General features: G+C 44.3%; 3 protein-coding genes and 1 long non-coding RNA gene across 4 annotated transcripts in view; 1 reads left to right on the plus strand and 3 right to left on the minus strand.

The window, feature by feature from the left end:
• Window positions 1-1,338: 1,338 nt before the first annotated feature.
• LOC105353738 (gamma-crystallin M2-like) lies at window positions 1,339-2,449 on the minus strand. The gene is made up of 3 exons (XM_023955538.2): window positions 2,261-2,449; window positions 1,779-2,021; window positions 1,339-1,653 (listed from the first exon to the last, which is right to left on the minus strand). The coding sequence occupies exons 1-3, from the start codon at window positions 2,432-2,434 to the stop codon at window positions 1,375-1,377; spliced, it is 696 nt and encodes a 231-aa protein (XP_023811306.2). The 5' UTR covers window positions 2,435-2,449; the 3' UTR covers window positions 1,339-1,374.
• A 6,224-nt stretch (window positions 2,450-8,673) lies between these two features.
• On the minus strand, window positions 8,674-10,235 carry LOC101167703 (gamma-crystallin M2-like). Its single transcript, XM_011475725.3, has 3 exons — window positions 10,101-10,235; window positions 9,114-9,356; window positions 8,674-8,988 (listed from the first exon to the last, which is right to left on the minus strand). The coding sequence occupies exons 1-3, from the start codon at window positions 10,131-10,133 to the stop codon at window positions 8,710-8,712; spliced, it is 555 nt and encodes a 184-aa protein (XP_011474027.1). The 5' UTR covers window positions 10,134-10,235; the 3' UTR covers window positions 8,674-8,709.
• Window positions 10,236-12,123: 1,888 nt separating this feature from the next.
• Window positions 12,124-13,859, plus strand: LOC144992407 (uncharacterized). Its single transcript, XR_013656316.1, has 3 exons — window positions 12,124-12,257; window positions 12,328-12,453; window positions 13,721-13,859. It is a non-coding gene; the product is annotated as an uncharacterized LOC144992407 (long non-coding RNA).
• lamb1a (laminin, beta 1a) overlaps window positions 12,486-15,146 on the minus strand; it is a 46,109-nt gene continuing 43,448 nt past the window's right edge. Inside the window, exons 29-33 of the mRNA XM_023955540.2 lie at window positions 14,091-14,298; window positions 13,793-13,934; window positions 13,538-13,714; window positions 13,313-13,472; window positions 12,486-12,862 (exon numbers count right to left, since the gene is read on the minus strand). Coding sequence (XP_023811308.1) covers window positions 12,723-12,862; window positions 13,313-13,472; window positions 13,538-13,714; window positions 13,793-13,934; window positions 14,091-14,298 — 827 coding nt within the window. The 3' untranslated portion in view covers window positions 12,486-12,722. The remainder of the gene's footprint in view (window positions 12,863-13,312; window positions 13,473-13,537; window positions 13,715-13,792; window positions 13,935-14,090; window positions 14,299-15,146) is intronic.

Genomic DNA, 15,146 nt, shown 5'->3' on the forward strand with positions numbered 1-15,146 from the left:
TGAGGAAAGCAAAAGGCAGCTGTGGAGGAGAAAAGCACCTCTGAATGGAGGATTTTAGAAGACTGGGTAAGAGCAAACCTCTGCTGAGGTCAGGAAAGAGACGGATGAACACGAAAAAATACTGGAGCTTCTGGTAAGATGAGCATGAAGGTTTGTAGCTGCAGCAGGGATAAACGGAATTCCTGGAGCATCCATCCCAGCTTTGGACATACAGTGGTTGATCTCTTGCTGATTTGGTAGGTTTGCCCACTTAACCCTTGTGCTATCCTAGGTACTTTAGGTTTGGTGGGTCATCTAGACCCACTAGACAGTGCTATGAACCTTTTTTCTTCAATGATTTGTGATCTTCACTGGTGTCCATGGATTACATGAAATCTTTCCACCTTTATCCACCTTTGTCATGGTAGGGAGAACATGTCAATGAAGGGGGGGGGGGTCATCTAAGATAGCACAAGGTTTTTCCTTCCTGCAAATACATTGTTAGAAATTCTTTAAAACTGATTATTTTCTATCTCTCACTGTTCAAATGAAGCTATCTTTAAGATAACAGACTGTCAGCTTCTCTTTATCCCTTGTGCTATCCTATGGGGTCCAGGTGACCCCACCCTTGCATTGACGTGTTCTCCCTACCATGACAAAGGTGGACAAAGGTGGAAAGATTTCATGTAATCCATGGACACCAGTGAAGATCACAAATCACTGAAGAAAAAAGGTTCAGAGCACTGTGTAGTGGGTCTAGATGACCCAACTCCCAATGCTAAAGTGCCTAGGATAGCACAAGGGTTACGAGTTCTGGTTCACACAGACCAGTTACACTCTCCCCACCAACCCGTCACCTGAACTGAAGACGCCTGTTTACAAAAAAAGTACAGGGCGACCGCCCAGGGGCCAAATGCGCAAGGCTTTGACTTGGGGGGGGTCTGGGGCTTCTATGAAAAACAGAGCCTTCACGGAGCCTTCATTTTCCAGAGATGGGGGACAAAATTTCAGCTGATTTGAAGGCAGTAGAATATGGGGGATTGAACTTTGACTCTTTGTTAAAAACTAGGATTACCTCCAACCTGTTTTCCTGTGACTGCTGAGCTACAGCACAGCCGCCAAAACTTTGGAGGAGGAGCCTCTGAAGGACCACTGCTGGTAAACGTGCAACACTGTCGTTGAAGAGTTTCGTTTTTTCTCTTGAAAAAGTTATTTGTGATGTATATATATTTTAAGCACAGCAGTGCTCTACTTTTGAGGCTCCTTAGAACTTAGAACCCTTTTTACTCTGCATAAACCTTTTATAGTGTAAAAACGAGTCTTTGTTCTCATTCAGAGGTTAAAGAAACACAGGAGGAGTTTTTAAAGAGATTTGACTTTATTGGTTGTCAGCGTTCAGTAGTAGGAGTCCATGATGCGCCTCATGCTCATGAACCTCATGCCGCTCCAGCCCATGTTGGTGAAGTTCCTGTACTCTCCGGGCCTCATGTACATCATCCTGCCTCTGTAGTGGGGCTGCTCGTACATCAGCCAGTGTCCGTCCATCACGTGACAGGACATGCAGTTGTTCATGCGGTAGCGGTCCATGATGTTGTCGCAGTCGTCCATCAGCTCGTACATCTGGCCGCCAAAGTTCTCCCTCTCGTAGATCCTCATCCTGTAGGAGCCGCGGTGCTGCAACAAGTGGAGAATCCGTTATCTATCTGCAGTCTGCTGCGGTGGCGGGAAGCCACTTCTGACAGCCTGCACTGTCCCCCTGCCGTTTCTATGGAGACTGTGTGTGACTGGCTGATATTTACCATGGGGATCATGCGGCAGGACCTGATGCAGTCGCTCATTCCAAACATGCTCATGTAGTCGGCGTACTCTCCCCTCCTCATGAAGTACTGGTTCCCCATGTAGTTGGTGCGGTCGTAGACCATGAAGCAGCCTCTCTCCACCCTGCAGGAGTGACACCTGCTCAGGTAGGAGGACATGTCGGCACAGTCGCTGCTGCACTCATAGGAACGTCCCATGAAGTTCCTGTCCTCGTAGAAGACGATCTGTTGGGCCACACGTAGAAAATCCATCAGAAACAACAAACTTTATGTTTTTTTTTGCTGGCTTTGAGCGCCTGTTGAGGATGTTAGTGAAAGTATTTCATCATCTAACATCAGTCATGGTGAAGAATTCTGAACATTGACTCCAGTGAACGTGTTGGACCAGAAAGCCAAGGCTAACAATGACAGCAGAGCTGCAGAGCTCAGAAGTGTGAGTGTTAGAGTGTGATGCTGGTTCTCACCCTGCCCATCATGTTCATGCTGCTGGAGGTCATGGTTGCTCTGTGGTCTTCCTGACTGAGTGTGGTACCTGCAGAGCAGCCGCTGCCCTTTATAGCACCTGAGCAGCTGAGGCCTTTTGTCCAAACAGCCTGAGCCAGCAGCACGTCATAAAAGAGACGCTTCGCATTCGGCATTTCTCTTAGAAAGTCCACACAAAGAGCAACAGACAGCAGCGGCCTGTCTCCTTCAGCCCTGTGTTTGCTGTGGAGCCCACTCTTTCGGGAACAAAACCTGAAGACAATGAGCCCCTCACTGAACGCCCGCCGCCCCTCGCGCTTCAGCCCAACAGGAATGGCTTTCATCTCAGGTGACTCTACTCCACACATGAACCGTTCCCTCCTGAAGCGGCAGAAATGAACCTCAGGTTTCTGTGCAGAGTCTTCCTTTACAGTGTTATATCAAAAACTTTTGCCTTGAAACCAAAAACCATCATAAGCCATTAAAACTGCAGTGGGTAGTATAATACAATACCATTAATGAGTAACTGTATTCCATTACAGTTACATTGTTTAACCCTTGTGCTATCCTAGGCACTTTACCATTGGGAGTTGGGTCATCTAGACCCACTAGACAGTGCTCTGAACCTTTTTTCTTCAATGATTTGTGATCTTCACTGGTGTCCATGGATTACATGAAATCTTTCCACCTTTATCCACCTTTGTCATGGTAGGGAGAACACGTCAATGGAAGGGTGGGGTCATCTAAGATAGCACAAGGGTTAAACACTCAAAGTGCAAGCCTCGATTTTGTTTATTTTATTTCCTTCTAAACATTTCTGAAAGCCCTTTTTTGTGATATTATCAATGTTCTATGGTCTCTCTAGCAGACTTTAGACGGGCCTGCACATGTACTGGCTTTAGCAGGGGGACACGTCTGGCCCTGCAGGGTTTGAGTCCCTGGTGGTGTAGTGTGTTACTGACGGTAGTCTTTGTTACTTTGGTCCCAGCTCTCTGCAGGTCATTCACTAGGTCCTCCGTGGGGTTCTGGGATTTTTGCTCACTGTTCTTGTGATCATTCTGACCCCACGGGGTGAGATCTTGGGGGGAGCCCCAGATGGAGGGAGATTCTCAGTGGTCTTGTATGTCTTCCATTTCCTAATAATTGCCCCCACAGTTGATTTCTTAACACCAAGCTGCTTACCTGTTGCAGATTCAGTCTTCCAGCTTGGTGCAGGTCAACAATTTGGTTTCTGGTGTCCTTAGACAGCTCTTTGGTCTCCATAGTGGAGTTTGGAGTGTGGCTGTTTGAGGTTGTGGACAGGTGTCTTTCTATAGATAACCAGTTCAAACATTAACCATTAATACAGGTAACCAGTGGAGGACAGAGCATCCTCTACAGAAGAAGTTACAGGTCTGTGAGAGCCAGACATCTTGTTTTTGGTGACCAAATGCTTATTTTACCACCATAATTTAAAAATAAATTCTTTAAAAATCGTTAAAGAATTTTTAAAGAATTTGATAACATCTTGTTCAGATGTGGTCATCTGAAAGTTCAATGGTGGTGTGAGGATGACTCTAGCGGTGAGGAAGATGAAGAGAACAAGGGCAGAATGGAGGACCAAGTGGGGGAGTAGGAAAAATGAAGAGTGATGTGTGGCTTTTGAGGAGGAGGTGAAACAGACTTTAGGAGATCTGAGGTTCTTCCAGATGACTGGACGGCTACAGCCAAAGAGTTTAGTTTTAGTCTTTAGTTTAGTATAGTTTATTTCAGACACAAAACAAATGAAAAAAGTCAACACACAGTGGTTTAAAAGACATAAAATAATACAGTGTGCTTGAAAAGGAGTGGGTTGAAGAGAAATCTTGTCTGCTCCCACCCCTTTTTAAAAAACCTGATGATGTACGTATTCAACACGCGTATTGCTATTTACAGACAGGTACAAAACATTCAACTGTGCTAAAGTGACATTTTTTTTTTAATTAATCGTTTCTGGCCTTATAGAGTACTATTAGTGACTTCTTGTCGCTAATAGTACTAATAGTAAGAGATCAGAGAGACGGAGATGAAGGAATTTAGTTTAACGTCTGGAACAAGGAAAGCAGATTGATGGAGAGATGAAGAAGTTCAGAAGGTCTTTCAGAGGAAAAGGTTAGCTACAAAAAACTGGAACACTGAGAAGACAGAAGTACAGAGAGATGCAGCACAAGGTGACGGTGGAGGTGGCAAAGACCAAACAAAGAGCAGATGAAGACTTCTATGACAGGTTGGACACAAAGGAGGAAGAGGGGAATCTGTGCAGGTGAGACAGAGATGGATGGATGTGAACCAGGTTAGAGTGATAAAGAACAGAGATGGAAATGGGGTGGCAGGTTCTACAAGGGTTCTACAAGATGAAGGGAGAACTTTGAAGAGCTGATGAATGAGGAACGTGTTAGCGATCACAGAGGAGAGGCGTCTGTCAAAAAGCAAAGAGGAGGATCAATTTACATTATGATACAAAGAAATGCAAAAAATGTTCCCATTCAAATAGACCTCACTAAGCTTGGCAAGAGTTTGGTGTCTCAGAATTCTTTTCCAGTTCTTGTGATCTACCCACACAAGAAATAGATGCTCCTCCCCCTTTAACCCTTGTGCTATCCTAGGCACTTTAACATTGGGAGTTGGGTCATCTAGACCCCACTAGACAGTGCTCTGAACCTTTTTTCTTCAATGATTTGTGATCTTCACTGGTGTCCATGGATTACATGAAATCTTTCCACCTTTATCCACCTTTGTCATGGTAGGGAGAACACGTCAATGTAAGGGGGGGGAGTCTAAGACAGCACAAGGGATAACCAGTGGTGCCATTCCCCGAGAGCTAATATAACCAACTTCCCTTGTATCATTCTTTTCTCTGCAGGAGTGTCTTGAGTCATGCCATCTGGTTTCTTAAAAATGATCATGTTTCACCACCCATCCAAGTGGCTGATGAAGCCATTTCAAGTCCAGATGCCATGACTCAACCACAAGAGAACATCACCTCCAGGACAAGGACATACTGAAAAAAAACATAGATTTTGAATAAAAATCTGTGAATTATCTAACCAAACAAGCAAATTCTCGATATTTATAGGTATTCAGTTTTGAATTAACACTAAGATGTATGTCACTGTTGCTCAAGGACCCCATTTTTCTTCCTCTCTTGTCTTTTTTCATAGACATAAAGTTCTAATAGATTACCAAATGTTGTCTTGTTGGCCACTTATTTGTTCTAAAAGCAATCGAACACCAGTTTTATCAGTTTCATATTTTATTGAAGATTTTGTCAAAGAGAAGGCAAGAACAGCGTGATCACTAAGGATAGTTTCCCTCGTCTCACATCCGCAGTCAGCCAATGGTGCTGCTTGACCGCTGGGTCAAAGTGACTCGATGTTTCACGAAGCTTCGTTTTTACCATCCCTAAAAGAAAACACACTCTGGACCAATGTCTGAGGTAGCAGGGACAACAGATGATGGAAACCTTTTCTCGTCGGTCCATTCGCCAGGACTTGCTGACAATCAGGACCTGAGCTGCACCTGTTCACAAACCACCACTAGGAATGTTCCAAGTGAAACCACCACTTGGAACATTCCTACAATCAACAAAACGATTCAGGAGCAGACAATGGTACAGACCAGCCAGCAACACGACAGGTTAAAACATGGAAACTAGAGAAGGCTTTTGGTTGCTTTAAACCAGGTTCAACAACACACACTGGCTAGTAAATGGAAAGAAAAACAACACATGCCTCCATGACATCACAATAGGAGGGACAAGCTGCCGTTTTGACCCCAACATGCTGACACTCACTGTAGATGTGTTGGTTCACTTCCTGGTTTTGGCTGACTCACTAGTCTCTTTGACGTTGAGCTAAATAGTTCAAATCAGATTATTTTGTTAAACCTTCCTGTTATGTTGCGGGTCAAATTGACTCGTTTTAAAGTTTGAACATCTATCAAAAATAGTTAAAAGTATTTTTTCAGCATGAAACTTCTTCTGCTTGCCTTAATTAGTGTAATCAACATATGATATGAAAATGGTTCATCTCACATATATGCAACCCCCTCCTGCATGTTCACACATCACATAGATACTGTTCGGGTCAATTTGACCCAGCAGTCAAACTGGAGGTACAAGGATGTCTTATTATTATTGGTATTCCTTTCTTTGCAGCTATGTGACATATTTTACCCCAATCACACACATAGACACACACGCACACACACACATACACAAACAGGTGCATAGGTGTTATGACTTTTGATAGGAACCATTTATGTTCTCACGGGAAAACTGAACCCACATTCAGTGGACACTCAACAGGGGAGGGGCAAAACATATAAAAGATTCTCTGCATGGGAATCCTTCCAACATTATACTCTGTCAGGCAGACCTTTACAAAATGAGCAGCAGAAGCAGAAAGATGACAGTCCAGGAGGCTCTGCAAGTCATCACTAATCATGATCAGAAGAAGACTATCTTAAGCTAAACCAGATGAGGGAATTGCTATTCCTGTTCCTCTAAACAAGACATTCACATATAAGAATGGTGAAGTACATTGGTCTTCATCCCCAAATATGCGTTAGACAAAACTGTCTTCAGAAAACATAATAAAGGGTGCCAGGGCCCACTAGGATGGCAGTGACTCATGTGACCATGTCAAGACGAGCATGACCTGTGCGAAATGTGCAAAATTAATTTCATATAAGCCTTGTGCTATCTTAGGCACTTTAGCATTGGGAGTTGGGTCATCTAGACCCACTAGACAGTGCTATGAACCTTTTTTCTTCGAGGATTTGTGATCTTCACTGGTGTCCATGGATTACATGAAATCTTTCCACCTTTATCCACCTTTGTCATGGTAGGGAGAACACGTCAATGTAAGGGTGGGGTCATCTAAGATAGCACAAGGGGTACATTATGTTTTGTCACCTTAGAGTTGTGGTAAATGGTAAATATTCATCTTTAAAACTACCTACAGATTTATGAAAAATTCCATTGACTAATAATATAACCCAAAATTTGTAAATAAATAAAAATTAAACTTCATACATGCAGGCTCAAAATTAACCCCTAAATCCCCAGTTAACTGCTGCAGCAGCAGCAGCAGCAGCAGCAGCAGCAGCAGCAGCAGCAGCAGCAGCAGCAGCAGCAGCAGCATGCTTCCCCAGCACAGCTCATTTAACATTATGAACTAAGTATTACAACAGCAAAACACAACAAAACCTTTGTGTTACAGCAGAGCAGACAGACACACGAATCGTAGCTAATGTTACAAGTTATGGCAGAGCAAACGTTTAAGAAGAAAATCTTAAAAATGACGTCATTTGCAATATTTAGGCCTAGTTTTCATCGACAACATTGTGGTTACAGGGCCAGGTGGCATTAGAAAACGTGCATCTAGCTATGAGGACACACCATGTTCTTTATCTCTTTTCTCCTCTTTCTTTGTTCTTTTCTTTCTTTAGGCACCAGACGGCTTTGACCTTCTTTTTGTCCATATTTCAGATGTTTTTGGCATTTAGCATAAATGTCCTCACGAAGGCATCAAGTCCGTCGACTAAACCAACTGTCACCTTAGTGACAACATTGTTTTGTGTTCCCATTTTTTATTTGGGCATTTTACACAAAAATAACCCCAAAAAAGCAAGATTTTTTTTACCTTTATTAAAATTTAGGTTATAGAATGTCACCGTATGACTGACTGAAGTTTTATAAAGTAGATTCCAGCCCCCGCCCTTGTCCCCCACCTGGCCACTTCATTTTGAAGCGACCCACAGTTGAACTGATTCCCTGCAGATGAACAACAACATTCCTATCCTTAAAGTTTCATTTACTGAGTGAGTTTTCCTGTCCACAATTGTCTTTTGGTAACTCTGTGCAGGGATTATTCTGAAAACTCCTTTTTGTCATCTGTTGGTTATTTTAATACGTTTAAGACTATCTGTCTTGTCGAAATAACATCTTTACTGAATTTAGCTCAAATTGATGTTGACAGGTTTTCATGTGGGGCCTTGAAACATCAACATCATCATTTTGTTTGAACACACTTTTTTATATTTGCTGTGTAATGTGCTAACGGTTTAGAAATGTTGCCTGTAGAGTTCAAAACATAAATGTTCACTTCAATCAGAGGTTCAGTCGGTCAGAGGGAAGTTGACCTGCAGGTGGCACTGGACTCGCTCAAGATTGCCCCAAAAGCTGCTTTTAAAGCAGAATTCAATCGATCAACAAATCCTGAGATTCTTCGGGTTTTTGAAAACATGATTTTAGACTTTAGAAATAATTCCTGCTTCAGAGGAACTACAACGGCTGACTTGATACCTAACAGGAGCATTTTACTCTGCATAAACCTTTTATAGTGTAAAAACGAGTCTTTGTTCTCATTCAGAGGTTAAAGAAACACAGGAGGAGTTTTTAAAGAGATTTGACTTTATTGGTTCTCAGCGTTCAGTAGTAGGAGTCCATGATGCGCCTCATGCTCATGAACCTCATGCCGCTCCAGCCCATGTTGGTGAAGTTCCTGTACTCTCCGGGCCTCATGTACATCATCCTGCCTCTGTAGTGGGGCTGCTCGTACATCAGCCAGTGTCCGTCCATCACGTGACAGGACATGCAGTTGTTCATGCGGTAGCGGTCCATGATGTTGTCGCAGTCGTCCATCAGCTCGTACATCTGGCCGCCAAAGTTCTCCCTCTCGTAGATCCTCATCCTGTAGGAGCCGCGGTGCTGCAACAAGTGGAGAATCCGTTATCTATCTGCAGTCTGCTGCGGTGGCGGGAAGCCACTTCTGACAGCCTGCACTGTCCCCCTGCCGTTTCTATGGAGACTGTGTGTGACTGGCTGATATTTACCATGGGGATCATGCGGCAGGACCTGATGCAGTCGCTCATTCCAAACATGCTCATGTAGTCGGCGTACTCTCCCCTCCTCATGAAGTACTGGTTCCCCATGTAGTTGGTGCGGTCGTAGACCATGAAGCAGCCTCTCTCCACCCTGCAGGAGTGACACCTGCTCAGGTAGGAGGACATGTCGGCACAGTCGCTGCTGCACTCATAGGAACGTCCCATGAAGTTCCTGTCCTCGTAGAAGACGATCTGGCAAGAAAATGTGGATTAAATGGAGGGTTTAGTGCGATCAAACCTTTTCTCTGTGGCAGAACAACCTGACATTTGTCTGTTACAGATTCATGTCTTCACATGTCTAAACTATGAGATCCTACAAGGCACCAAATTTTCCCCTGGTTCAGTTATTGTCCCACTCTGTGTTTTAGATGTCTTCAGACCCTTTAGTGTTTTTTAAACGCTCACTTTCCTTAGAAAGACATTTGAATGATAAATCTTTCGTAACTGGCTAGCTTGGCTGGTCGAGTGTCCGCCCAAAGGCGGCGAGATTATTGGTTTGACTGAAAATATTCTGCTTGACTTTCAGCGTTAAGGGTTGGATTAGGGGGACAAATGGTTCCTGAACACTGCAGTTCACTGATCATTCAGACCAGGGATCAAATGTGGAGGAGAAACTTGTCACACACCTGAGTGTGACAGGTAATGGGACTGTCACTACTTTATAGAGTCGGAAGAGCTGCAAACTAAACTGGACGTGCTGTAATGTCCGTCCAGAGTCTGAGTCCGCTGAAACCTTTTCGGGGTCGCTGGAGTCTGTCCTAGCTACTGTTGGGCAAAGAGCGCCCTGAACAGGGTGCATAGCACCACACATCGGACACTGCGAGATGCTAACCAGAGGTTCCAGCACAGATCTGTGGAGGCCCAGGTCTGAACACACCTCAGCGAGTGGGAATCCCAGGCAGTCAGTATGAAGCAGCGTTGCATGCTGGGACTTACCCTGCTCATCATGTTCATGTCGGTGGCGGACATGTTGCTGGAGTTGTGACTGCCGTGTTCCTCTGAGGCTGGTGGAGGAGGACTGTACCTGCACCTGGGCGAGTTGCTGCTTTTATACACCTGAGTGTGGCGCTCCGCTTTGTGTGTGAGAGTGTGGAGTCAGCATGTGCTTCTGTTGCACACAAAGCCTCTTTGAAAGGGTTAACAAAGAGTGCGTGAGGCCTTCTAGCTGCTGGTTCATCAACAGCAGCTTTCTGTTCACCTGCTCACCAGCAAAATGATTTACACGTCTGTTTTCTCAGCGCTCTCAGCCTGTCTTCCAGGTGGAACGCCGCACGTCTTGTCCAGCTCCACAGAGAGCTTTCATGACCGTCATTGGAAGGTCTCTACAAAGGTTGAGGACCAGCGAATTCTCTACTGATCACACAAGCCACAGAACTGGGTTCATAGAAGGTATTTGACATGAAGATACTGGAGTGGGCGCTGACTTGGACATTTCTGTCAGTAAACTAATGCTAACATTAGCTTGTTGGGTCATTTTGGAAAAGATTTTAGTTTTCCCCACACTAAAGACTCTCATGGTTAATATTCCTTACACTTAAAAGTTTCCATGTTGCATTGTTCTTTCACAAACTACAGAAATCCTCAGGATCACAAATAAGTACTGAATCCAGTTAAGGAGATCTTCAGGATAGACTACAAAGATCTTCCAAATGAATCTCATAAATATGAGACAAATTACTTCATTTAATCTCCAGGTTCAAATTACATAATTCAACAAAGTTCAATAAAGTTCCTAGTTTCTGTATATTAACTGACTTCTTCGGATCTTCTGTTATCAGACATGATTGTGTGAAGACGTCCTGAACCGTGTCAGGTATGTAAAAAAGAATCCAACCATGTCTGGTAACAGAAGAACCTAAGAAGTCACATAGTTCAACATGTGATCATTCTTGGCGGGGGCCGCCCTTTGGATGAAGTGTCCAGCGAAATGATGGAAGGGATTGATGAATCCCTGGTCACTAAAAATGTTGTGTCCCCATGGCTAGAATTGATCAAAGTCATCCTGATTCAAACATTGAAGCTTAGGAAAGAACTTGCAACCCTTGTACTATCTTAGGCACTTTAACTTTGGGAGTTGGGTCATCTAGACCCACTAGACAGTGCTCTGTACCTTTTTTCTTCAATGATTTGTGATCTTCACTGGTGTCCATGGATTACATGAAATCTTTCCACCTTTATCCACCTTTGTCATGGTAGGGAGAACACGTCAATGTAAGGGGGGGGGGGGGGGTCATATAAGATAGCACAAGGGTTAATCTTGATTTTAGATTCATGTCAACATAGAGACCCTTACCATAACCTTAGTTGCACAACCTCAAGACTAACGCTAACCTTTTTTTATTTTATTTTATAATACTTTATTTATCCCACAATGGGGAAATTCATCTCCGCATTAGACCCATCCCCTGGGGAAGTGGTGAGCTGCAGCCGAACCGCGTTCAGGAGGCAGCGTTAAGGGTCTGTTTTACAGTAAGCGCCATCTAATGTCAGGGAATGAAATTGCATGTTCACTCGGCTCATCGTCAGTGAAAATTGCCTGGGTGTGAACACAAAAAACGTGTCGAAAAACGCTGGCGAAAAACGTGCGCAGATTTTCGTCCCGGTGTGTACGGCCCTTAACACTAACCCTAACCTCAATACTAACCCTAACCTCAATGCTAATCCTAACCTCAAGACTAATCCTAACCTCAATACTAACCCTAACCAGTCTTAGACTGTTTTAGACAGTTTCAGTCAGTGTGAATCATATTTTATTTGGTCTGGTGAGGATTGTCCTCCTGAATTTGGCTTTTTCCGTAATGTGTTTTTGTTTTGAGTTGTCTTCCTGTCAGTCACACCAGGTTCATACCGAAGATCATCCACATCTTCATCGTCAGCTCATCTGCTCTGTCACTCTTTTGTTGCTTCCTCAATTTAGTCATGCTTAAGTTTATTCATTAAATCTTTAAGTTTCTGCCAGCCAGCTCGGTCTCCTGCATGTTGGGTGTTTACACCACCAGTTCCTGACAGGTCTAAAGACAACAGAACATGAGTGACTGCTTTAGCACACTGTAGGACACGGTCACAATAGGTCAGCAGAACTGCTAACCAAAGGTGGGAAATACAACTTTTACCTGTCCACTGTACTGAACCCATGGTAGGATTCAATCTGTCATTCCTTTAGGAAGCAAGTATTGCCTTGGATCTACAGATCAGGTTAGACACTTGAGGTTCATCGGCCGGTCAAAGACAACCCCCATCAAGCTGAACTATCCTCATAACTCTCCATCCAGACTCCGCTGGATCTAAGGTTATATTCGCAAACACTTCACTAGAAAAGGATTTTTCTATAGAACGTTTAATTAGAAATGAAAATGCAGGTTAACTTCAAATCATACGCGAATGGTTACATAGGAGTAAAAGTACTGCAGTCACATGGTTACAGCACTCAACGTTTCAGACTTTAAAAACCTAAAGTGAACCTTCTTTGGTTGAAACTCGACACAATGCCACATTTAAGCAAATAGAAGTCTTTTTTGTGAATGATTTGCCATAAGAGTGTCAGCTGGTCTGTGGCTCCTAGAACAGGCAGCTGCTGTACACGCTGACTTTGTGGCTGATGTCCTGCAGCAGCTCTTTGACTGCAGCTTCCAACTCCACCAGCTGCTCAGCTTTCACCTCCAAAATGTGCTGGTTATCTTCATAAGACTTTTCAAGATCTGAAACAGAAAGGCAGTTTGATTTCAGCTTTGGAAGTCTGCACAGTCTGAAAGAGGTCCTACACACAGCACACTATAGGTCCAGCTCATGTGGGTGTGTGCTGGCTCTGGTTCAGCTCTCAGAGTGTGGACCTGCTCGCTCAGGTGTGGTGCTGCTTCCTGGACAGCAGAAGGCCATTGTGTTGTTAAGTGCAACATTGTGTTATGAGCTATGAGCTGCAACCCAAAACCCAAGCAATTAAACCTGATTGGGACAATCTCTTACAAACATGGCAACAAATGTGGTCTGAAGCTTCTGACACAGGTTCAAGTGAAACCTGGGATGATGAGCACAGCTCAGTCCAGATGATGGGATGGAAGTAGGTCCTTAACTTCATTGATTGTTGGCTTTCTGTTAAACTTGAACTACTAAATTCAAACAGGGTAAGCTTTATTGGGGGGGGTGGTTACCTTTTAAAAGCTGAAGCTTGTCAGCCGCCTGCAGCAGCAGTTCTTTCGCCTCCTTCTGCAGTGACTCCGCCCTGTCCTTTGCCTGAGCCACTCCCACTGCCTTCTGATCAATCAGCTGCTCCACGGTGCTGACCTTCTGCTTCAGCCCTGACTGCAGCTCCTGCGCAAAGACACGGTGAGCAGACGGGCTCAGGCAGAAGGCCATCGTTGATCACGTTTGCTCACCTGTTTGACCTCGTCTGCCATGCTCTGTATGATCGCAGCGTCCTGACTGGTCATGTTGGCGCTCCTGCTGACATTCCAGTTCTTGCTCTTCAGCAGCATCACGTCTTCATCCAGTCTCTGTAGTCTTACGGTTGCATTGTTGACCTTCAGCTCTGCACTGGCTGTTTCTATTTCCACCTACAGACACCACATGACACAGGTGAGGCTCTGGCGTCATCCCTACGGATCAATCAAGTGCTGCCACTGGCCACTGACGGAAGACAGCAGCTCTTTGGTGTTCTGGATTTCGGCAGCAGCCTGCTGGATGGCGCTGCCAACCGATGTCTGAGCTTTCTGAACCTCTTCCAGAACGTGCTTCACTTTCTCTGCAGAGTCCTTCACACCAGCCGCCTCTTCCCTGATGAACAGAGTCTGATTATGTCATCATATTTTGAAGGAATCCTTAGGACTTTGTATTACTATGGGATGTGATCTATCTTTAGAAAAGTCACAATGCTGATGTCACAGTTAACCAGGCTTTCAGGAGATTCTGAGAGGCGGTTGGAGAACGAACCTGGCATGGCGGGCCTGCTCCAGCAGGGCCTCAGCTCTCTGGATGTTCTCAGCGCTCTGCTCCAGGATGGACTCCACATTTCCCAGCTCCCCCACTTTCAGTCGGATCTCTTCGGTGAGGTTCTGGAGCTGAGCCGGTGTGGTTGGCATCTGCAGAGCTAGAACCTCATTGGCCACATGTTCAATGCTGTCTGGGTCTGCAGCGTCCTCTGAAACAGCACAGAACCAGTGGTAAACGGAAGAGGCCCCTTCAGGCCAGGGCTAGGACATTACAAACCTGGTATCATTTATAATTTGTGTTCAAACCATCTTTAGCTCCTTGCAAGCTGCTTTATTCTGGAAACATTGTATTTTCTATTTAATGCAAATTCACGAGCTTCACACGTTCCAGCATCTGGCACATTAACCCTTGTGCTATCCTAGGCACTTTAACATTGGGAGTGGGGTCATCTAGACCCACTAAACAGTGCTCTGAACCTTTTTTCTTCAATGATTTGTGATCTTCACTGGTGTCCATGGATTACATGAAATCTTTCCACCTTTATCCACCTTTGTTATGGTAGGGAGAACACGTCAATGTAATGTATCTAAGATAGCACAAGGGTTAATCACATTGATTTTAAAGAATGTATTTGTACAGATAATACGGTTTTATCTTCTCTAAACAAACAGACCTGTTTTTTCTTTAAGAAGCTCTTCTATCCTCCACCTGTACTAATGTCTCCTGTTTTAACTGGTTAAGACACCTGTCCTCAACCTTAAACAGTCAGACTGCAACCTCTACATCATGACCAAGACCAAAGAGCTGTCAAAGGACACCAGGGACAATACTGCAGACCTGAACCAGACTGGAATGAACCAATCTACAATCAACAAGCAGCTTGGAGAGAAGAGATAAACTGTTTGTTTTTAGTAGGGGTGGCTATGTAAAAAACATTTCAAGGTTCTTGAGTGTTTTAGTCTGTTATTGGATCTTAATCTAATGGAGAATCTGTGGAGGGAATGAAGAGTTTGTTGTCCAGCAACAGCCCCAAAACATCACAGCTCTGGAGAAGAT

Source organism: Oryzias latipes, chromosome 6 (assembly GCF_053564925.1).
Source record: "Oryzias latipes strain Hd-rR chromosome 6, Olatipes_Hd-rR_3.1".
Lineage (NCBI taxonomy): Eukaryota > Metazoa > Chordata > Actinopteri > Beloniformes > Adrianichthyidae > Oryzias > Oryzias latipes.

What these genes read in the sequence shown, in the direction of transcription:
- LOC101167703 (XM_011475725.3), bottom strand. Translation starts at nt 10,133, where the DNA reads ATGTCCGCCACCGACATGAACATGATGAGCAGG. An exon ending in ACATGAACATGATGAGCAGG is followed by an intron (nt 9,357 to 10,100) that starts GTAAGTCCCAGC and finishes TTTTCTTGCCAG; the next exon opens with ATCGTCTTCTACGAGGACAG. An exon ending in CCTGCCGCATGATCCCCATG is followed by an intron (nt 8,989 to 9,113) that starts GTAAATATCAGC and finishes CACTTGTTGCAG; the next exon opens with CACCGCGGCTCCTACAGGAT.
- LOC105353738 (XM_023955538.2), bottom strand. Translation starts at nt 2,434, where the DNA reads ATGCCGAATGCGAAGCGTCTCTTTTATGACGTGCTGCTGGCTCAGGCT. An exon ending in GCATGAACATGATGGGCAGG is followed by an intron (nt 2,022 to 2,260) that starts GTGAGAACCAGC and finishes GTGGCCCAACAG; the next exon opens with ATCGTCTTCTACGAGGACAG. An exon ending in CCTGCCGCATGATCCCCATG is followed by an intron (nt 1,654 to 1,778) that starts GTAAATATCAGC and finishes CACTTGTTGCAG; the next exon opens with CACCGCGGCTCCTACAGGAT.